This window comes from Schistocerca cancellata, chromosome 7 (assembly GCF_023864275.1).
Source record: "Schistocerca cancellata isolate TAMUIC-IGC-003103 chromosome 7, iqSchCanc2.1, whole genome shotgun sequence".
NCBI lineage: Eukaryota > Metazoa > Arthropoda > Insecta > Orthoptera > Acrididae > Schistocerca > Schistocerca cancellata.
The window spans coordinates 32,151,072-32,174,172 of record NC_064632.1 but is presented as its reverse complement, the minus strand read 5'-3'; the positions used below and the strand labels follow the sequence as shown (position 1 = coordinate 32,174,172).

General features: G+C 41.7%; 1 protein-coding gene across 2 annotated transcripts in view; it reads right to left on the bottom strand.

Annotated features, from left to right (window-relative positions):
* The window catches only part of LOC126092285 (protein EFR3 homolog cmp44E), a 92,956-nt gene that overhangs the window by 6,773 nt on the left and 63,082 nt on the right, over positions 1-23,101 (bottom strand). For both annotated transcript variants that reach the window (XM_049907803.1, XM_049907804.1), the window contains exons 14-15: positions 14,443-14,620; positions 7,096-7,223 (exon numbers count right to left, since the gene is read on the bottom strand). In XM_049907803.1, the coding sequence (XP_049763760.1) occupies positions 7,096-7,223; positions 14,443-14,620 (306 nt within the window). The remainder of the gene's footprint in view (positions 1-7,095; positions 7,224-14,442; positions 14,621-23,101) is intronic.

Sequence of the window (23,101 nt, the reverse complement as noted above, 5' to 3'; positions counted from 1 at the left end):
ACTGGTGTTGTTCAAAAAGTTTTGCCAGTGTAGTCATGGTAGTACAGTTGCTTCCATCTGGTTTTACTATGAGAACTTTGTTTTCTGAACACTTACAGTTGATGTATTTGAATGATTAATGGAAAATCTCATATAAAGATGTGAAACAAATACTAATAGAGGGGCTGGCCAGTACTTACCTCAGCTCAGTACAGCCGATAGATACACAAAACAGAACAGAAAATTTACGTGCCTAGCTTTCGGAACTTTGTTCCTTCATCAGGGAGGAAAGAGGGGAAGAAAGGGATAAAGGGAAAGTGGATTCAGTTACTCACAACCCAGGTTATGATGCAACAGGGAAAGGTAAACAGGGAGGGTAGTAAGGATGGAGGCATGGTCGTCAGAGGGAAGCCAAAGATATCCTACTGTAAGTACTGTGCCAGCTTCAAACCAATGAGGATGCATACAGAAGTAAAGAGGTATATAGTATAAAAATAAACACAACTACGTAGGATGAAAAGATGCTTGAATGGCTAAAGAGGAGAGGGGAAAAAGAAGAAGACTGAAGAGTAAATGGGAGTGAGGTTGGTTAACGTAGGTTCAGTCCAGGGGGATGGTAGGATGAAAGGATGTGTTGGAGTGCAAGTTCCCATCTCCGCAGTTCCGAGGGACTGGTGTTGGGTGGAAGAAGCCAAATGGCACGTACAGTGTAGCAGGTTCCTAGGTCCCTAGAATTATGCTGGAGGGCATGCTCTGCTACTGGGTTTTGGACATCTCCTAGGCGGACAGTTCGTCTGTGCCCATCCATGCACTCAGCCAGTTTAGTTGTCGTCATACCAATGTAAAAGGCTGTGCAGTGCAGGCATGTCAGCTGATAAATGACATGTGTTATTTCACATGTGGCCCTGCCTTGAATTGTGTATGTTTTACCAGTAGCGGGGCTGGAGTAGGTGGTTGTGGGGGATGCATGGAGCAGGTTTTGAAGCGGGGTTGGTTACAGGGATAGGAACCGCTGGATAGAGAAGGTGGTGTGGGAATATTGTAGGGTTTGACAAGGATGTTACGGAGGTTAGGGGGGTTTCGAAAGGCAACTCTGGGTGGTGTGGGGAGAATATTGTCAGGGGATGATCTCATTTCAGGGCTTGAATTGAGAAAGTCATATCCCTGGTGGAGTAATTTGTTGATGTATTCGAGGCCAGGATAATGTTGGGTGACAAGGGGGATGCTTCTGTGTGGTCTGGGGGTAGGAACATTGTTGTTGGATGGGGAGGAATGTATTGCTCGGGAGATCTGTTTGTGCACATGGTCTGCAGGATAGTTGCGGGAGAGGAAAGCACTGGTCAGGTTATTGGTGTAATTGTTGAGGGATTTGTCACTGGAGCAGATACGTTTGCCACGAATACCTAGGCTGTAGGGAAGGGAGCGTTTGATGTGGAATGGATGGCAGCTGTCAAAGTGAAGGTACTGTTGTTAGTTTGTGGGTTTGATGTGGACAAAGGTGTGGATGTGAGCTTCAACAAGATGAAGGTCAACATCCAGGAAGGTGGTTTGGGTTTTGGAGAAGAACCATGTGAAATTCAGATTCGAACAGGAGTTGAAGTTATTGAGGAAATTAAAGAGTGTTTCTTCACCATGGGTCCAGACCACAAAGATGTCATCTATAAACCTACACCAGGCCAGGGGAAGCAGCTGTTGGGTCTCCAGGAAAGCCTCCTCCATGCGGCCCATGAAGAGGTTGGCATAGGACGGAGCCATCCTGGTTCCCATGGCCATTCCCCTGATTTGTTTGTAGGTCTGGCCTTCAAAAGTGAAGTAATTATGGGTGAGGATGAAGTTGGTAAGTGTGATAAGGAAGAGGTTGTTGGAAGATCTTCAGGTGGGCATTGGGAGAGGTAGTGTTCAAGGGCAGAGAGACCATGGGTATGTGGGATGTTTGTGTAAAGGGATGTAGCATCTATGGTGACAAGAAAGGTTCCAGGTGGGAGGGGAGTGGGAACGGATTTGAGGCGTTCTAGGAAGTGGTTTGTGTCTTTGATGTAGTTGTGTCAGCTCCTTAACGGCATGGGAATCAGCTGGGGTGATGTTGGGGGTTGTCAGGATGTTCTTCAAGAAGGACTGGGAGGCAACACTGGATGTGAGGAATTCCTGAAATGTCTGCAAGGGATGGTTTTGGGGGAGGGGAGGAGGATCCCTTTGAGAAGGAGGTCGGAACTGTTCTAGACAGGGTTCAACACTGGGTTTAGTATTCGGGGGCTGTGTTTGGGTGGTGAAGTGATATTCCCAGTTGAGGTTCCGGGTGAATGAGAGGAGATCTTTAACCAGGGAAGTGTGGTTGAATGTAGGTGTGGGGCTAAAGGTTAAGCCTTTTGATAGAACAGATATCTCTGGAGGAGAGAGGGATCTGGATGAGAGGTTTAGAACTGAATTGGGACTGGTGATATGTGGCATTTGACTGTGGTTATAGTTGAGATTTGGTCTGTGTGGGGTATGTGCTGGGATTGGGAGATTGAGTAGGGTGGCCAGGCTAGGTTTGTTGGCTATGAGGGTGGTTTGTTAAAGGTGCTATTGTGGTTGGTGTTTGTGAGGGATAGGGAGAGGGACCCCACTTCTTAGGTGTTGCACTAGCACTGTGGATAATTTTTTCAGGTGGTGTGTGGCATGGAACTCAAGTTTACAGCTGGCTTCTAGAACAATGTTCCTGAGTGTGTTCTCCAAGCAGGGGTTTGAGGGATGGATGAATTTGAAGAGAGAGAGGAGCTGTTGGGAGTGGTGGTTACACAAAGTAGTATAGAGATTCAGGACAAGTTGGGTAAGGGCTAAAGATTGAAGGTTCTGGAAGTCCAGGAGAGACTGGTGGAAGGAGGGATTGCACCCAGAGATGGGAACTTTTACGGTAAGCCCTTTAGGGGTAATTCCAAAGGTTAAGCATGACCGGAGGAAAAGTATGTGGGATTGCAGTTTGGCTAGGGTGAATGCATGTTTCCAGAATGAATGTAAATAATGTGGTATAGGATTAGGGTACATATTGGGTAACTGGTGGGTAGGGAAATTAAATAACTAAAGTTAAATAGTAATAATAAGAAGGAATAAAACAAGGAGGGAAGGACGAGAAAGAAAAGAAAATGTGTTGGTAATGTTCAATACCAAAGGAAGACCACTAAATAAGAAAAGTACAGATAAAGGTTGACCAGCCCAAGCAAGTATGTCCAGATCAGGGGGAAAGAACACACGTTGCTCAAAAGAAGATCACAAGTGCTGCAAAAAGGATCGAGAGCGGCAAAATACAGTATTCCCAGACCACCTTCTCTATCCAGCGGTTCCTATCCCTGTAACCAACCCCGCTTCAAAACCTGCTCCATGCATCCCCCACAACCACCTACTCCAGCCCCGCTACTGGAAAAACATACACAATGCAAGACAGGGCCACATGTGAAACAACACATGTCATTTATCAGCTGATGTGCCTGCACTGCACAGCCTTTTACATTGGTATGACAACAACTAAACTGGCTGAGTGCATGAATGGGCACAGACGAACTGTCCGCCTAGGAGATGTCCAAAACCCAGTAGCAGAGCATGCCCTCCAGCATAATTCTAGGGACCTAGGAACCTGCTACACTGTACGTGCCATTTGGCTTCCCCCAGCCAATACCAGTCCCTCGGAACTGCAGATATGGGAACTTGCACTCCAACGCATCCTTTCATCCCGCTATCCCCCTGGACTGAACCTACGTTAACCAACCTCACTCCCATTTACTCTTCAGTCTTCTCCTTTTTCCCTCTCCTCTTTAGCCATTCACGCATCTTTTCTTCCTACATAGTTGTGTTTATCTTTATACTATATAGCTCTTTACTTCTGTATGCATCCTCTTTGGTTTGAAGCTGGCACAGTACTTATAGTAGAATATCTTTGGCTTCCCTCTGACGACCATGCCTCCATCCTTACTACCCTCCCTGTTTACCTTTCCCTGTTGCTTCATAACCTGGGTTGTGAGTAACTGAATCCACTTTCCCTTTATCCCTTTCTTCCCCTCTTTCCTCCCTGATGAAGGAACAAAGTTCTGAAAGCTAGGAACGTAAATTTTCTGTTCTGTTTTGTGTATCTATCGGCTGTACTGAGATGAGGTAAGTACTGGCCAGCCCCTCTATTAGTATTTGTTTCACATCTTTATATGAGATTTTCCATTAATCATTCAAATACATCAACTGTAAGTGTGCAGAAAACAAAGTTCTCATAGTAAAACCAGATGGAAGCAACTGTACTACCATGACTACACCGGCAAAACTGTTTGAAAAACACCAGTATTATTGAAATACACTCTGACCCCAACTCTTTGTTAGCAGTTGATGTTTTTGATCGTTTAAATTGCGTGACTGTTTGATATGTGGTTATGTATAATATTACTACCTTTAAAGTCTACTACATTTTTTTCACTTGAGTTAAATTTTGCTACATCACATGCCACTTTGGTGTTTGCAAGAGATTTTAATATTGTTTTTAGTGTAGTGGTAAGATTATGTTTGACCCCACTGTTCATGAGCTCAAGTTCATCATCAAAATTTGTGCCAGTTTAATTGATAAATATACTGTAAAATTTATGTGGACACACATCTGTTCTTCCTTCACTGTTTTATATTTAGAGCTCTTAATTCTCTTTGTGCCAAGGTAAAAAAATATTGCTGTTGTTTGCTAACCAGACTATTAAAATTATGCATTAGGAAATCTTTCTTTTATAGAGTGCCCTGATTTCATTTTTGGTCTACAAAAAACAGTTTAACAGTTACAACATTCAACTCAGAAATAGCTTATCTCTGTCTACATCTTGACATTCTGCTCAGCAAATAACTGCAATATATTTCAACATAGCACAAAAAGAAGTTAGAAGCTCTAAATATGAAACATTAACATTTTCCTAAAAAACTTTGAATAGGTTCTCCTCAAATGGTACCATAGCTTACCGTATTTACTCGAATCTAAGCCGCACTTTTTTTCTGGTTTTTGTAATCCGAAAAACCGCCTGCGGCTTAGAATCGAGTGCAAAGTAAATGGAAGTTCTGAAAAATGTTGGTGGGTGCTGCCACAACTAACTTCTGCCGTTGAATATATGTAGTGCTACACAGGCATGCTTTGCAGGCTTTTTTTCTCCGCCCCGAGTTTCGACCACACCATTTTCATACATTATCCAACGAAGTAAATACAAATTAAGTATAGTTCATCTTCGAATTTAGCAGCATTTCAATGTACTACGAAAATCCGACTGGCAAGACTGTTTGGGATGTTTGTCAATATGGCCAACTCTATGTTCTGAATTTTTTCTTACCTGTGAGAAGAGATGGTTGCTAATAGGAACTTTTATGAATTGTGAATCACATGCAATATTCTCTTCACCATAAGAATAATACGAATATAAACTTTTTGCCATGTATTCTTTCGTGTTTGCTGCTTTCTCATTTAAAACCTGTCTGCCTTAGAGTGAGACAACAGCAAACGCGGAAGAATATACATATCATGTCATGTTTATATTCGTATTATTCTTGTGCCTAATAGTGATACAGTCCCAAATGAAGCATGGCAATTGACTAGATTTTTAAATCTAAGATGACTCTAATTTCTGTGCAGAATGTAATGTACTAAAGAGGCGTCTGCAAAGATTTTCAAACGGAGAAAAATTTTCGCTAATCTCTCGTTCAGAACATCTTCTATCATACGCAGTCTATTATTTGGTTCTTGTTGATCATTATCAAAGAAAGCAGCAGTGTAAGTAACAACAAATAGCAATCTCTTGTGATTGTTTCGCTAATGAGACGATTCCACTCTCTTTTTTTTCTTTTAATTGTAAGCGATGGTCGCAAAAGCTAGCAATGCCACAAGCGGCGACAGGCCGTAAACACAGAATGCAACAAACAATGCATGACACAGTATAGTAATACATTTTTAGCTTAGAGTGACGTAAACACCTAACAAAGAGAATGGCACTTATCATATCAAAGAAAAATAACCAATCAATTCAAACCAGACGAAGCACGTGAAAAAGGAAGGGTACCCGTATAAATACGGACGGAGTGCCTGACACATAGCAATGGCTACCTGGTATAGCTTAACTGCTAAGCTTACGACTCGAACCAAACTACTGCAGCTGTATCGTAATTCATTCGACCTAAATTGTGTCTCATATTACAATGGACCAACGTTGTTTCGATTTGGAGGTGCGGCCTAAAACTTTTCTCTCCCCTTGAATTTCGAGTCTCAAATTTCAGGTGCGGCTTAGATTCGGGAAATTTTTTTTTCCTTGATTTCGAGTCTCATTTTTCAGGTGCGGCTTAGATTCGAGTGCGGCTTAGATTCGAGTGCGGCTTAGATTCGAGTGCGGCTTAGATTCGAGTAAATACGGTAATGTATTCCATATGGTTTATGCCATAACATATCGGTAACATCATGCTAAAATCTCTTAAGCTATGTTTTTGCCTTATTGAAAACAAAGCGGTATTAGAGTCACATCTTTCAACATGTATCCGACAGCTAATCTAAACAATCCATATCTTTGCTTTGTAACATATCTGAGTGCAACAAGTGCACGTTAAAACACTTGGTATTAATTTATGATCTGGTTGTGTCCATGTGCTTATTTTGACCAGCTCTCTTGAAAGACTACAGATTGTGTTGACACACTACAGCAATAATGGCACAGATGCCATATTTTGCACTAGAGAGAAAATGCCAGTATTTACAAATAATTGGGATATTTTTATTGTAAGTACAAAGACCACACATTTATGCTGTTGTTTTAACTTAATTTTAATCACAGCGAGCGCGCGCGCGCGCGCGCACACACACACACACACACACACACACACACACACAAAATTCTAGCTATGCTTTCACATCCTGAAGAAAAAGGACCTACTTAAAAAAGCTTAAATCTCTTTAGTGACATTCACACCTGACATTTCCAATCCACGGCAAAAGATTGGTGATTCATGCTGCTCAAATTATATAATATTCTGATTGTATTTTGCACTTTTATCACTGTGCATAAAACTATTATTCACCGAAGGGTAACACCACTTTGACATTCAGAATATAACAAGAAAAGTACTATTTATTATGGAACATACCCTTTCAATTCCAGGTGATGACTGAGCACTATCAACATCCACCTGGAAAGATCCAAGATCAGCTACACTGCCACTGCCACTTGGACGGACAGGAGCCGATGCATCAGCCCAAGAGTGTCTATGTTGTCCTGGGGACAAAGATACACAAACTCCGCATTGATAAAAGAGAAATATCTATTATATGAAACAGTCAAATAAAATAAAATAAAATCTTTATCACCACATAACATGCCTCAGATGGTCAAAAACTGTGGCATAGGTAACTTGTCGATTCTAACATTATACAGAGTAACAAAATTATTCTAATTTACAACACTTCCTGAGTGAGATATTATTTTACAAGGGTGTCATTCTAGAAATCTTCTACACATTATACAATTTCTTATCAGGTATTTTTCCAAGTTTCCTTCAGTATTTTTTAGATGTGGGTCACACTTTCCTTTTCAGATTTTATTTATAAATTTTATGTCCATACAATGTGGAGTTTTTAATCTGTGGCTAGGTGATAGTTAACTTGTTCTATGTCTAGTTTTCTTGCAGTGTTGTCTCCTTTTAGCTCCCATTGTGGCTAAGATGATCTATTTCAGTAGTCTAAAAGCTTTGGGCTGATTACTTTTCTCAGACCAAAATATACATAACATACAGTTTTTTTACTATTAAATTGGTGATTCTATACGAGACATTTCTACCAATGAGACCTTTCAGCTGACTCAGCATGCTCTCAATATGAATACTCCACAATGTAATTTTATTTACTATTGCACCAAGGAATTTGATAGTTTGCAATGTCGAGTTTGTTTTTGTCTGTATAGCGTTTTTCAGTTATACATTATGCTGTTTGTTTTGTGGTGAAAAGAATAGTTTCTGTTATAGCAAAATTTAATTTAAAATTATTTTTTCTGACCCATGTCTCTACTTCTCCAAGTGTCTGTTCAAAATGACAGATTAACTCTTCTCATCTTCTACAGCAGATTGTCATTTTTGAATCATCTGCATAGAGCACAATATCAGACCAAACTTGGAGTTGTATTTCATTGATATACTACAAAAATAGTACAGGCCCTAATATATTGAACCTAATACTAATCTTGTAGAACACCTAATTGTGTTTCCAGCCAGAGGAATTTCTTGCCACTGTTATGAACATGTTATCTTTGTTACTTGTTTGCCATATAGGCCTAAATTAACGTTCATCTAAGAGATTGAGAACTGTAGATTATTAGCTTGGGGAGAATAGAGTCATGATTTACAGTATCAAAAGCTTTAGTGAGGTCACAAAAAATACCAGATGCACACACATTCTATTTGCAGACATCTCTGACATTTGTGACCACTTCATTTATTGCACAAGTTGTGCTGCAGCCTTTCCTAAAACCATATCAGTTATGTGAATTAAACTGTATAATCAACTACAATTTTCTGTTTGATCATGTGCAGTCCTTTCAAAAATTTTTGAGGAAATTGGTAACAATGAAATGTGTCTATAGCTGCCAGTTTAATCTTGTTTGTCCCTTTTGGTTGAACTTCAGCATATTTTAATTGATCTGGAAATCATCCCTCAACAAAATACTGATCAACTGTTATAAGACAGTGGATATGCAACACAATGACAGACATTTTTATTATTCAGGTGGGAACCTCATCCTAATCCACAGAGTTTACATTTTTTTGGACCTTTATGATATTTGTAAGTTCAGAGCTCTAAACAGGGGAAAACTTATGACCTCTATTATTTCTGTCTGTCATAATGAAATTTCCAGATTTCTATTTAGTGGTTTTAAGTCACCAATTGTACTACAATTTCTAGAGAAGTCCTTGAAGGATTCATGTATGGAACTGGGATCTCTAACAGCTCTATTGGTTGTCATTAGTTCAGAGGAGCATTTTCCTCTCCATTTCATCGTCAACTTCATTTCTTATAACAGAGCAAACAACCGCTTTTTTGTATACTTGTTTACAGTACATTTTGCCGGTTTAACTAAAATAACCTTAAGAAAAATATTTATGTCCATCTAAGACGTAAGACTATACCAAATATATGCATCAGCTGATGAGTCTTCACAAAACAAAAACTTTCACTGCTTTACTCTAATCTTGTAGCCTCCATGACCTTCCTTGTAAGTGGCATCTATTGTGGTTTTGAGTCAAAGTCCAGTTTGATGTACCTGTACATGCTAGTCTACCATGTGCAAGTATCTTCATCTCTTTGTAACTGGTGCAACCTCGATCTGTTCGAACCAGTTCCCTATAGTCAAGCCTTGGCCTCCCTCTACAATTTTTTTCCCATATCAACTGATCCAGTCTAGCAAAGTTGTGGTACAAGTTTCTTTACTCCGCAATTCTATTCGGCACTTCCTCATAAGTTATCTGACCTTACACATCGACGTTCAGCATTCTCCTGTATCATTAGTGCCACCTTTCAAAAGCTCCTGTTCTCTTCTGATATGTACCATTTATTGTCCAGATTTCACTTCACTACAAGTCTCAACTCTAGACAAATACCTTAAGAAAAGATTTCCTAATATTTTTTTCAATTCTCTCAGCACTGATATAATTTGAATACATTGCATTACTCTTGTTTTACTTTTGTTGATTTTCATCTTAAAACATCTTACAAGATACTATCCTTTCTGTTTAATTAGTTCTTATATCATATACTGAAGTTTAATTCACTTTCCAAATTTCTCTTCGGTTTCCTTTACTGCTAGCTCCATATACATCAGGGCCAGGCTGAAAGCCTCTCCAGCTCCCTTCTCAACTACTACTCGCCTTTCATGTCTCGATTTATTACTGCAGTCCGGTTTCTGTATAAGCTATAGATGATATTTTACTTCCCGTGTTTTATCCCTGCTGTCTTCAGATTTCAGAGAGTGCATTCAAATCGACATTGTCAAAAGTTTTCTCCCAATATCATAACTCCAGTGTAGGTCCAATATGTCTGTGGAATGCACACCTCAGGGCATCTAGCATGAAGCTGTCCTTGAAGTAACCAAAATGTAAAAGTTTGATGTGTCACTGTGGTGTCAACTGCTGCTCAAATTGCTGCTGCAAATACAGTAGGATGCACCACAGCTATACATTGAACATGAAGGTCTTCTCTTTCGGTAGTGCCACGTGATCATCCAGAGCCTGCTCTTCTTGCAATTACATATTTTCATAACCACTGGTGCCGGAAATTGTGTACAGTTGACAATGGCATCTTTGTCGCCTTACAGGCATTCTCGAGTAACATCAATTCATCGTGTCCAGTCTCAAAGGTAGCTAATGCTTATGACCGTTACAGCATGTATTTAAAGCAAATCTAATTTTCATCTTCACAGTGGCACTACTAGCACCACTCTTAAGAGAGTGGCACAAAATTTTAATAAACATCGTCTTTCAGTTGTAGAAAGATGCCTACCAACTTCTGTTGATGTTGCACAACTCCTCCTCGGTGTCAATTTTTTTTCCCATCAATGTATTAATGTGGAATCCAAACTGATCATCCCCAAAGTCAGCTTCTACCAGTCCTTCTTGACTTAACTCGACTTAGTTCCTGTTGTTCCCTCTGGAACATAAGGCCGTGATGAAATTCTTTCACTTGGTACGATTTCTAGCAAGTCTCTTCACTTCACTCCGGGTGTCCCCATCCTCTGCAGCTTCTCTCTCGATCGTCTTTTTCTGGGTCTGTTTGGGGCAGCCACATTTTCTAACTCCTTGAGGGTTCCAGTCTAGAACCACTCTTTCAACAGCTCCATCTAGTTTCCTCAATGTATGCCCAATTCAGTTCCATTTTCTTTCCTCGATTTGTATATAGATTGGTTGCCGATTTGTCTCCCTCTAAAAAACTTCATTTGTCGTCATATCTGGCCATCTCACATTTAAAATACGCTGGAGACAACAGTTGATAAAAACTTGGAGCTGGTTTCTAATGTGGTTAGTAACCTTCCAAGTTTCGCAACCATACAACAGGACAGCCTTCACATTGCTAATGAAAAGCCAGAGTTTGGTCTTCTTTGATATGCTCCTATTTCTCCAAACAGGGTACAGTTGTACAAATGCACCATTTGCTTTGTGAATGCAACTACGGATGTCCTCCTCAGTGCCTCCTGTAGTCATGACTACACTTCCGAGATAGAGGAAAGATTGGACCTGCTCTATGTCCTCTCCATTAATGGCCAGCCTATTCGTGATGGTCAAACTTATCCACATTTCTTTGGTTTTGCGAACATTTATCTTGAGGTCTGCAACTTCTGCCTCTCTCTGTAACCTGGCCAGTTTTTCTTCAATGCCTCGATATTGTCGTGTCATTAGGCAGACGTCGTCTGTGAAATCTAAATCTTCGAGCCTATTACGCATCCGCCATTGCACAGCTCTCTTCTGTCCCCCCGTAACTCTCTTCGTCACACGGTCCAACACCAAAAGAAATAGTGTTGGCAAAAGAATAAACCCTTGTCGTACTCCCGAATTAACTTGGAAAGGCTCTGTTACTTCTCCATTACGTAGTACTTGGCATTCGTAGTCTTCATACATTTCCTCGATGATGTTAATAATCTCCGTTGGAATGCCATATTTTGCAAGTGTATCCCACATGACTCTTTGACAGAGTCGAAAGCCTTTTCAAAATTAATGAAGGTTAGGTACAGGGTGTGTTGCCACTCCACACTTTGTTCCAAAATAATTCTGAGAGTATTGATAAGGTACACACAGCTATGATGTTTTCTAAAACCTGCCTGCTCTCTCCTCAGTTGTGCTTCCACAGAATCCTTAATGCAGTTTAAAATGATCCTCGAAAGTACCTTACTCGGTACTGACAGTAGGGTAATACCCCACTAGTTGTTGCAGTTAGTAAAATCTCCTTTTTTGGGTATTTTCACAATAATACCTCATTTCCAATCTGTGGTCCTTCTGATCTTCTGTAAATGTTTAGAGTACCTTTCAGCCATGACTTACTATTGTTCAGTAATAGTCACAACTGTCAATACTTGCCTTCTTTGGAACTGAAACTATTACATTCTTCTTGAAGTCAGGGTATTTTGCCTGTCTCACATACCTTGCATACTAGGTGGAATAGTTTTGTTACAGGGTGTCCATACTTCTTAGGGAATGCCATCTACTCCAGGTGCCTCTCCTTGACTTGTCTTTCAGTGCTCTGTCAAATTCTTCTCACAGTACCACAACTTCCATCTAATCTTCACGCCCTTCCTCTTACTTTTCATCGGACTTGTCTTTTTGCCTATTTGATCCTCTGCTCCTTTCCCTATTTAATCTCTCAAAGCTACCCATTCATCTTCCATTCTATTTCTTTTCAATTACTGCCTGGTGCACCCTTTGAAATTCTCAATGATCACTAGTTCTTACAATTTATTCAGGTCTCATCTTAATTTGCTTACCTTTTTGGGATTTCTTCAGTCTTAATCTGCAACTCATAACCAAAAAGTTATGTTAAAACAATCCTGTTGGAGCAACATCTGCAACTGAGCATTATACCAGAGGTTGAAAATATTGCTTCAGTTGTAAAGTTCTTTTATTATCACACAACCAGTTTCCAAATCTGATTTTGAAATTTCTGTCTTAGCATTAAATAATCTATATATTACTTATTAAATACTCTATTTGAAATTTTCTAGTGTCTCCAAGTTTTCCTGTGTGACTGTTAAAGCAAGTGTTAAATTGTGCCTGTGTAACATTCTACCATGTGGCTTCCCCTTTGATTGCTCATCCCCCCCGTCTACGTTCTTCCATTATGTTTTCCCTCCCTTCTTTCTCTTCCTATAAAATTCCAGTCCCCCATTACATTTAAATTTCCATTTCCCTTAAAATACTGAATAATTTATTTTATCCCATTCATTTTTAAACCTCTTCATCACCTACATGGCTGTTATGCATACATACTTGCACTACTGTGGTGGGTCTTGGCTTTATGTCTATCACGAGGCCATTCATATTAATTCTCCCACATCCCCATTTTCTTATTAATTATCTGACCTGTTCCCATATTATGCCTATTGGATTCTGTGTTGATTATCAAGCACTCACCTGAACAGAAATCCTGTTCTTCCTACCACTGCCCTTCACTAGAACCCCCTTTATCTAACTTCAACCTATCCATTTCTCTTTTCAAGTTCTCTAATCTACTTACCTGATTACGGGATCTAATACCCAAGCTGCTATTTCTAGAATATCAGGTTTATTTTTTCTGATGCCAACATCCTTCTAAGTAGTTCCTGCCCAGAGATCTGAAGGAAGGACTATTTTACCGCAAAAATATTTTCCTCAGAAGGATGCCATCATTGAACAGAGCTGCTGGCCCTCAGGAAATTTAATGGCTGTAGTTTCCTCTTGCTTTCAGCTGTCACAGTACCAAGACAATGGGGCCATTTTAGCTAATGTTACAATGCCATATAAGTCAAATATCCAGACTGTCGTCCCTGGTCCCTGCATCTACTGAAAATAAGAGCATCTATGTGCCCTTGACTGAAAAGACTGCCACCAATCTTCAGGAACCATATGTCTGTCTGTTCTCTTGATAGATAATCTTCAATGTGATTACACCTATGGTATGGCTGGCTGTATTACTGAGGTGCAGAAGCCACCCCATGGTAACATGCTCCACTGTTCATGGGGAGATGTGATACTTATGGATCTTATTGTTCCTCTGGACTAAAACTATTCTATTGCCATTTTACTGACAAGTCTCCCAATACTGTTCATCACTGTGGACAAATCAGTCTCACATTAATGCATTAGAATATCTACCAAGTTTTGCTACCATACGAAAATTGCAGCCCACACTGGAGCTCTGTGAGTAGCTGCACTTTAATTATAAGCACTTGCTATCAGTGACAACAAATGGGTCATAAAAGAGTAGTGTAACACTGATTTTGATACTGCCAGCTATATTTTTATACAAAAGAGCACTGCACACAGCATGTCAATCTACCCCTGCAAGCACCAGTATACTTGAATAGTTAACTTTTGATTGAAATCTGTTGATGAATAAACAGTTATTAACACTCCAGTTCTGAACTGCATAGAGGAGAATGGCGAAGATTTCTCAGCAATACAATCATTAATTGAAGTATACATTCCTCCATGCCGTAAGTGAAAGTGTGAATAAGGCAGTCACCACTTACATTTTTTTATAACTGACTTCTTGCTTGTAATAATGCACAGGAATGGAATAATTAACTCCTTCTCATGTTAAGACTTATTGCTCTGATTTTTATCCAGTTCATGATGAGTAATGACATACCTAAAATGGCAAAGACTCAAAGCTGAACAATGTCGTTCTCTGATGTACATTGGCAGCCAGTCCAATCCAAAGACATTCTCTACACTTTAGTTTAGTTGGTCACAGTTGCATACCTGCAAAAGGAGCGGCTGACTGGAGCCGTGTAGCATCCATGCCTGCATTCCTGAGCTTCTCAGCAACCACTGCCTGGTCAACCAACAGCTCTGCCGGTATAGGGCCTGGCTCCACATCATACCTTGCCAACAACTCCGGTAACAGGTAAGGAGCCATAGTTTGTCGTAAGATGATGATCTGTCAAATTATTCACATTAAAACTGATCATTAATGACCAAATATTACATATTGAACACATGTAAAACATTTAGAAATACATCTATCTGCAAGTTTTGTAATTTGATAAATAAATCAAGCAATTTGGTGGAAAATTTAAATATATGTACTTTACTTGACATCTATTATCACTGTATGTATTATGAAATTGTCAAATGCTTTTGAGAGTGGGACATGGTTCAACAGAATTCGTTAATGATTATTTTATAGATGATGGTTCTTTTATGGAAAGAACCCATAGCAGGCTGAAGAGTGCCAGTACGGGGTGGGATGGGGGTGTACAGGAAAAGTCCTTCCCACTGCTCTGTTCCAACCCCCAAGGCTACCTACGGTCAGCAGTACTGGGCGTATAAAAAATATTGCCTTACTACCAGACGTCATTCTCAGTATTTTGTGCCATGTTCTGTAGTTCTCTGTGTAAGCTCTCCAGTTTTATTTCACTTGTGCATTATATTACCTAGTTATATTTAAAAAGAAAGATGATGAGACTTACCCAACAAAAGCGCTGGCAGGTCGATAGACACACAAATAAACACAAACATACACACAAAACTCTAGCTTTCGCAACCAACGGTTGCCTCGTCAGGAAAGAGGGAAGGAGAAGGAAAGACAAAAGGATATGGGTTTTAAGGGAGAGGGTAAGGAGTCATTCCAATCCCGGGAGCGGAAAGACTTACCTTAGGGGGAAAAAAGGACAGGTATACACTCGCACACACACACATATCCATCCATACATACAGGACACAAGCAGACATTTGTAAAGGCAAAGAGTTTGAGCAGAGATGTCAGTCGGGACGGAAGTATAGAGGCCAAGATGATGTTGAAAGACAGGTGAGGTATGAGCGGCGGCAGATTGAAATTAGGAATTAGCGGAGATTGAGGCCTGGCGGATAGCGAGAAGAGAGGATATGCTGAAGGGCAAGTTCCCATCTCCGGAGTTCTGACAGGTTGGTGTTAGTGGGAAGTATCCAGATAACCCGGACGGTGTAACACTGTGCCAAGATGTGCTGGCCGTGCACCAAGGCATGTTTAGCCACAGGGTGATCCTCATTACCAACAAACACTGTCTGCCTGTGTCCATTCATGCGAATGGACAGTTTGTTGCTGGTCATTCCCACATAGAACGCTTCACAGTGTAGGCAGGTCAGTTGGTAAATCATGTGGGTGCTTTCACACGTGGCTCTGCCTTTGATCGTGTACACCTTCCGGGTTACAGGACTGGAATAGGTGGTGGTGGGAGGGTGCATGGGACAGGTTTTACACCGGGGGCGGTTACAGGGGTAGGAGCCAGAGGGTAGGGAAGGTGGTTTGGGGATTTCATAGGGATGAACTAAGAGGTTACGAAGGTTAGGTGGACGGCGGAAAGACACTCTTGGTGGAGTGGGGAGGATTTCATGAAGGATGGATCTCATTTCAGGGCAGGATTTGAGGAAGTCGTATCCCTGCTGGAGAGCCACATTCAGAATCTGATCCAGTCCCGGAAAGTATCCTGTCACAAATGGGGCACTTTTGGGGTTCTTCTGTGGAAGGTTCCGGGTTTGAGGAGATGAGGAAGTGGCTCTGGTTATTTGCTTCTGTACCAGGTCGGGAGGGTAGTTACGGGATGCAAAAGCTGTTTTCAGGTTGTTGGTGTAATGGTTCAAGGATTCCGGACTGGAGCAGATTCGTTTGCCACGAAGACCTAGGCTGTAGGGAAGGGACCGTTTGATGTGGAATGGGTGGCAGCTGTCATAATGGAGGTACTGTTGCTTGTTGGTGGGTTTGATGTGGACGGACGTGTGAAGCTGGCCATTGGACAGGTGGAGGTCAACGTCAAGGAAAGTGGCATGGGATTTAGAGTAGGACCAGGTGAATCTGATGGAACCAAAGGAGTTGAGGTTGGAGAGGAAATTCTGGAGTTCTTCTTCACTGTGAGTCCAGATCATGAAAATGTTGATGACATTTTCATGATCTGGACTCACAGTGAAGAAGAACTCCAGAATTTCCTCTCCAACCTCAACTCCTTTGGTTCCATCAGATTCACCTGGTCCTACTCTAAATCCCATGCCACTTTCCTTGACGTTGACCTCCACCTGTCCAATGGCCAGCTTCACACGTCCGTCCACATCAAACCCACCAACAAGCAACAGTACCTCCATTATGACAGCTGCCACCCATTCCACATCAAACGGTCCCTTCCCTACAGCCTAGGTCTTCGTGGCAAACGAATCTGCTCCAGTCCGGAATCCTTGAACCATTACACCAACAACCTGAAAACAGCTTTTGCATCCCGTAACTACCCTCCCGACCTGGTACAGAAGCAAATAACCAGAGCCACTTCCTCATCTCCTCAAACCCGGAACCTTCCACAGAAGAACCCCAAAAGTGCCCCACTTGTGACAGGATACTTTCCGGGACTGGATCAGATTCTGAATGTGGCTCTCCAGCAGGGATACGACTTCCTCAAATCCTGCCCTGAAATGAGATCCATCCTTCATGAAATCCTCCCCACTCCACCAAGAGTGTCTTTCCGCCGTCCACCTAACCTTCGTAACCTCTTAGTTCATCCCTATGAAATCCCCAAACCACATTCCCTACCCTCTGGCTCCTACCCCTGTAACCGCCCCCGGTGTAAAACCTGTCCCATGCACCCTCCCACCACCACCTATTCCAGTCCTGTAACCCGGAAGGTGTACACGATCAAAGGCAGAGCCACGTGTGAAAGCACCCACGTGATTTACCAACTGACCTGCCTACACTGTGAAGCGTTCTATGTGGGAATGACCAGCAACAAACTGTCCATTCGCATGAATGGACACAGGCAGACAGTGTTTGTTGGTAATGAGGATCACCCTGTGGCTAAACATGCCTTGGTGCACGGCCAGCACATCTTGGCACAGTGTTACACCGTCCGGGTTATCTGGATACTTCCCACTAACACCAACCTGTCAGAACTCCGGAGATGGGAACTTGCCCTTCAGCATATCCTCTCTTCTCGCTATCCGCCAGGCCTCAATCTCCGCTAATTCCTAATTTCAATCTGCCGCCGCTCATACCTCACCTGTCTTTCAACATCATCTTGGCCTCTATACTTCCGTCCCGACTGACATCTCTGCTCAAACTCTTTGCCTTTACAAATGTCTGCTTGTGTCCTGTATGTATGGATGGATATGTGTGTGTGTGCGAGTGTATACCTGTCCTTTTTTCCCCCTAAGGTAAGTCTTTCCGCTCCCGGGATTGGAATGACTCCTTACCCTCTCCCTTAAAACCCATATCCTTTTGTCTTTCCTTCTCCTTCCCTCTTTCCTGACGAGGCAACCGTTGGTTGCGAAAGCTAGAGTTTTGTGTGTATGTTTGTGTTTATTTGTGTGTCTATCGACCTGCCAGCGCTTTTGTTGGGTAAGTCTCATCATCTTTCTTTTTAAATATATTTTTCCCACGTGGAATGTTTCCCTCTATTATATTCATATTACCTAGTTATTTATATCTGTGTGATTGATGTGTCGTTTCTCATTTGCAAATAAAAGTGCTTAGTTCAGTAATTAGTAAATCAGTGTTCACCAGTATTATTTCATCTGGCTCCACAATGTCGTGACAAGGATGTCAGATCGCAAGAAGGGACAGATGAGTAATGGTGAGTATAGGAAATAACAAGAAATATTATAAAATCATGTGATCAGAAAGCTGGGGAAAGAAGTTTTACACACAATGATTGGCAAAGAAACAGCAGCACTTCAGTTTCCTAAACATTTTTTTATTTTAAAGTCCAGTCCCTTTAATGGCACTAATCTACTATTTTATGATAAAATATTGTGGTACAGTCCCATCTAGGTGGAACAATGGAAAAAGATTATAAACAAATTAAGTCACAGATATGGATGTAACTTGTATGGATTGAAATTTCAAGCAAATTTTGAGGACACTCCTCAAGGTAATGAAACTCTCTTTTTGATTTTTATACTTCAATTTACAGAATTCTCTTTGCATCTTCGAAAGCCTTCCTCTTGAGGGCCACCTTAGGTCCTGTAGGGTCTCTAAATGATGGGAGTACCTTCTACCCCGCTGGTCCCACACTCGTTCAATAGGATTCAAATGAGGACTTTGAGTGGGCTAAGCCACAGCACGAATCTCACTTCATCCAAAAACTCTTGCACAATTCTCACAACAGGTGGGCATACGTGGTTGTGCATTCATGTCAAACAATCACCAATAAATGACACAAAAGGCACAACATGCTCCAGAAGGATTTATTCCATACACTGAAGTGCTTCAAGGCTCCCTTGTTCCACAAAGACCAAATCTGTCCTTGCAGTCATAGTGATTCCCACCCATGCCATCATCCTGGATGAGAATGTGCAAGAGGAATTACTTTCCCCTAGCTTTCTTCACTCTCACTCTGTACTGTCCAATGATGGCAGGCAAATCATGACTTATCAGTGAACAACACATGTTCCCATCATCGTACTATTTAACCGCGATATTCCCTTACAAAATGTAGTCGAGCTATGCGATGCCCTCCGGTGATTTCTGCAGTTTTGTAGTTTAGTGGCGATGGTGTGATGTTTGTGTTGAACTTAAAATATGAAAGAAGTGGTTGTCTCTTGCTGGTGCTGCTCTTTTCAAGCCTGATACTGGTTTCTTTACATGGGCTCCAGTTTCCCTGTACCTTCTAATGGTTCTGAAAACTGTGGAAGGTGTAGTAATCAACACTTTTGAAATGTAATCCATGCTATGACTATCTTCCACTACAGCAACAGAAATTGCAGAATCCTCAGGAATTATGGCATGTTTACTCCAGAAAACTGATAATGATACTCACAGATAGATCCTGCAAATGTGTGGTTGAAAGGGGTAGAACACAAGGTACAACAATAAGTGCTACAAGAGTGGGAAAACATCAATTCCTCACATTCAGTCTTGTGTTTTTCAGCTTGCAAGGGAAATAACAGTTAAGGCTAATGGAATAAGCAATTGATGTAAAGCGTTTTTTGTGTCAGTGTATCTAGTCAAAGTAGTCAGCATGCTGTAAATTATGCTGGCATATCTGTAATAACAGAATACCACAGTAGTTCAGTGGAATTATACCAGAGTACAGATGCATAGGTCTCATGTTAGATCCCTGGACAGACAGGATTTTTATCTGTCATTCTGTGTTTCATTCATTTTTGTCAATATTTTTGAATATGAAAAATGCCAAGTTTCACTGTGATTTGGAGTCCATATTGGAAGAAGGCAATGACATACCACTTCTAATAGCACAATGCCTAGTAAAGGACTGTGTTGTTCCACTCAACCTTACGGGTGATGACAGCTTTACTTACATGGAAGAACTACTATAAAAATTCAAAGGGAGGTAATTTCTACTAGTGAACCCTCTCTTTAAATTCCTGGTAAAAGGCATCAAAGATCAACATAATACAAGTTTCACTGCAATTGTTCCAATGGCGATGTGATATGAGATACTGTAAGGCATTTCTACTCAGTGGAGAAGAGAGTCCACTCTGCAATAAAGCTCCTCACAGCAAGCAGGTAAAGAACTGAATTACTATGGTGTGTTGACACATTAAGGAGAGTGTTGCACAGGATGGGGATCAAATTTTGACTACACTGTTTATTTAAGACACGAAGGAATTACAGACATTGGCTGTGAATGTGCACTGATTATATCAATGGGGCAAGTTGAAAATTTGTGCGAGGCCGGGATTCCCACCAGGGTCTCCTGCTTACTAGAGAGATGTGCTGACCACTGCGCCATCCTGACACATCAGTCATCACAGATGTGTGGACTACCCTAGCACATCTCCCATCAGATCCAAAGTCTTAACTTATCCACACGCTACTAATATAATGCCCCTTGCCCATTATGCTCATTATTCGTGGCATTTTGCAGACTCCTGTAAGAGACTGAGCCAGGTGTGCATTAGCACTGAAGAGATCACTGGCTGTCCTCACTTCAATTATATGTGATGACTGTTCTTTCGGAACTTGAATGAACAAGTATAAATTTGAAAAGCTGGTATAAAGACCTTGTTGGCCAAAATCTAACTTCCAGACAGTCTTTTTGTTGTGCCTCTCTGTGACTCAGCATCCCCATTAGATGGTGAATAGTCATCCTCAGTGCATTTAAACCAAGCCATGTAGATTCATCAAACATCTGACAAAACTTTACTATACAATTTTCACACGTAGATAGCCAGATTTTAATCCGACTATGTACATGTTCAAGTCGTATAGCAACATGTTTTGTCACAAGCTTGACGAGTCTATATGACTCAGTTTAAATGCACTGAGGAGAGCTATTCAACAGCTGAAACCTAGATCTGCAGCAAAATACAGATTGAAGTTGAGACAGATTATTGAATTCCTTTGCCTTTTTTGTTACATATGTTGGCTTGGATTCAAGAGAGGCAGAGAATTAATAAACAGCCCTTATGTAATTTAAAAAAGTAACCTTACTGTTAAATACAGAAGTTGGACAAAAATATGGAAACACTGAACATAAATGGAATTGCTAGCCAAGCCACAGGTTGCGCTGATGTCTGATGTATTTGTCTGTGAATGGCACCTGCACTACATCCTCAACACGTTGCAAGTGTCAGTCATGGTCAGAACAAGGTTCAGTGTAATTGTGGTGCATTATGTTGGACATAAGTGAATTTGGACAAGGTCAAATTGTTGGTGTTCCTAAGGTGGGTGGTCCTGTAATCAACATAGCCAAAATTTGGTGTTTCAAGAGCCATTGTATCAAAGATTTATACCACACACAGGGAAAGTGGAAAATCATCATCTGCTATGTCACAGCTTGACGAAAATGTGTGTCGAGTGATCGTGATAGATGGTCAATGAAGAGATTTATGACTACAGTTGCAAAGGTCACTGCAGATTGGTTGGTTGGTTTAAAAGAGGGGGGAAGGAATCAAACTACGAGGTCATCGGTCCCTTGTTCCGAAGGAAACAATCCCACAAGTGTGACCATAAGACAATGAGACAACACAAAACAAAATGAAAGGAAAAACCATGAGAACTTAAGGGCAACAAACACTTAAATGGACAAAAGGGGCAAGAAAACCACGAAGGCACAAGAAACAGATAGAAGAGGTTAAAACAAGAAAGCAGGTTACCATGGCTGGCTGACCATGAGGATAAAAAGGAAAAGCCAGCCACTCTGCAACACATTAAAACCCCCACCCTGAAACCACTAGGGTGGAGGACACACAGGGACAAAGGACATGTGCTAAAACTTAGAGCAAATGATAAAACTCACCCTGACAAATAAAACATAAAACTAAAGCTGCTGTTGAGGCATTGTCACCCAACAACAAAGGTAGGGTGCTGGAAAGGTTAAAAGCCCGCTGTAAAAGTGGGCAGTCCAGCAAGAGATAGACGACCATCATTCGTGAGCCACAGCGACACTGAGATGGGTCCTTGCGACGGAGGAGGTAACCATGCGTCAGCCACGTATGGCCAATGCGGATCTGACAGACAACCACAGAGTGCCTGCGAGAGGCATGCTCAGACGTCTTATACACATTCATAGTTTCCTTAATGCCACACAGCTTGTTGTGTGTACTCAGGTTATGCCATTCGGTCTCTCAAAGCCGCTAAACCTTGCAGTGTAATACTGAATACAGGTCAGTTTCAGAGAAGACGATCTCCATAAACAGTTTCAGTGTAGCCTGTTGGCCAGCCTGTCAGCAAGTTCGTTGCCTGAAATTCCAACGTGATCTGGGGTCCAGACAAACATCACAGGGCATAGATGGACTCCTGGATGGTCGCCATCAAAGGATGAGGAGGGTAGCACTGGTCGATAGCTTGTAGACTGCTCAAGGAGTCAGTACACAGGACAAATGACTCGCCTGGGCATGAGCGGATGTGCTCATGAGCACAAGATATGGCCGCTAGCTCTGCAGTGAAAAAACTGCAGCCATCTGGCAAGGAGTGCTGTTCTATATGCCCCCATGAACATAGGCAAAGTCAACGTGACCATCAGCCACTGAGCCATTGGTGTAAACCACTTCATGGTCCCGGGACATGTCGAGAAACGAGAGGATGTGAGAGCGGAGAGTCACAGGTTTAACTGAGTCCTTAGGGCCATGTGAAAGGTCCAGGCAAAGCCGCGACCTAGGTGTACACCATGGAGGTGTTCGTGAATGAACCTGAAGATAAGTGGTAAAGGCAAGGACTCCAATTTGGAGAGAAGGGATCACACATGAACTGCAATTGGAAGCCCTGACCTGGACAGCCGATGCAGGAGATGAACTGCTGTGGATGGGAAAAGGAGATGCTAATTTGGATGCGCAGGAGAACTGCAAATGTGTGCAACGTAACTGGAGACAAATTGCGCACGCCTAACCTGCAATGGAGGGACTCCGGCCTCCACAAGGATGCTGGTCACCAGACTCTCCTAAAAGTTCCTCTCGATAGGCAATCACCACAGTGGTGCACTGGGTCAAGTAAACGCCG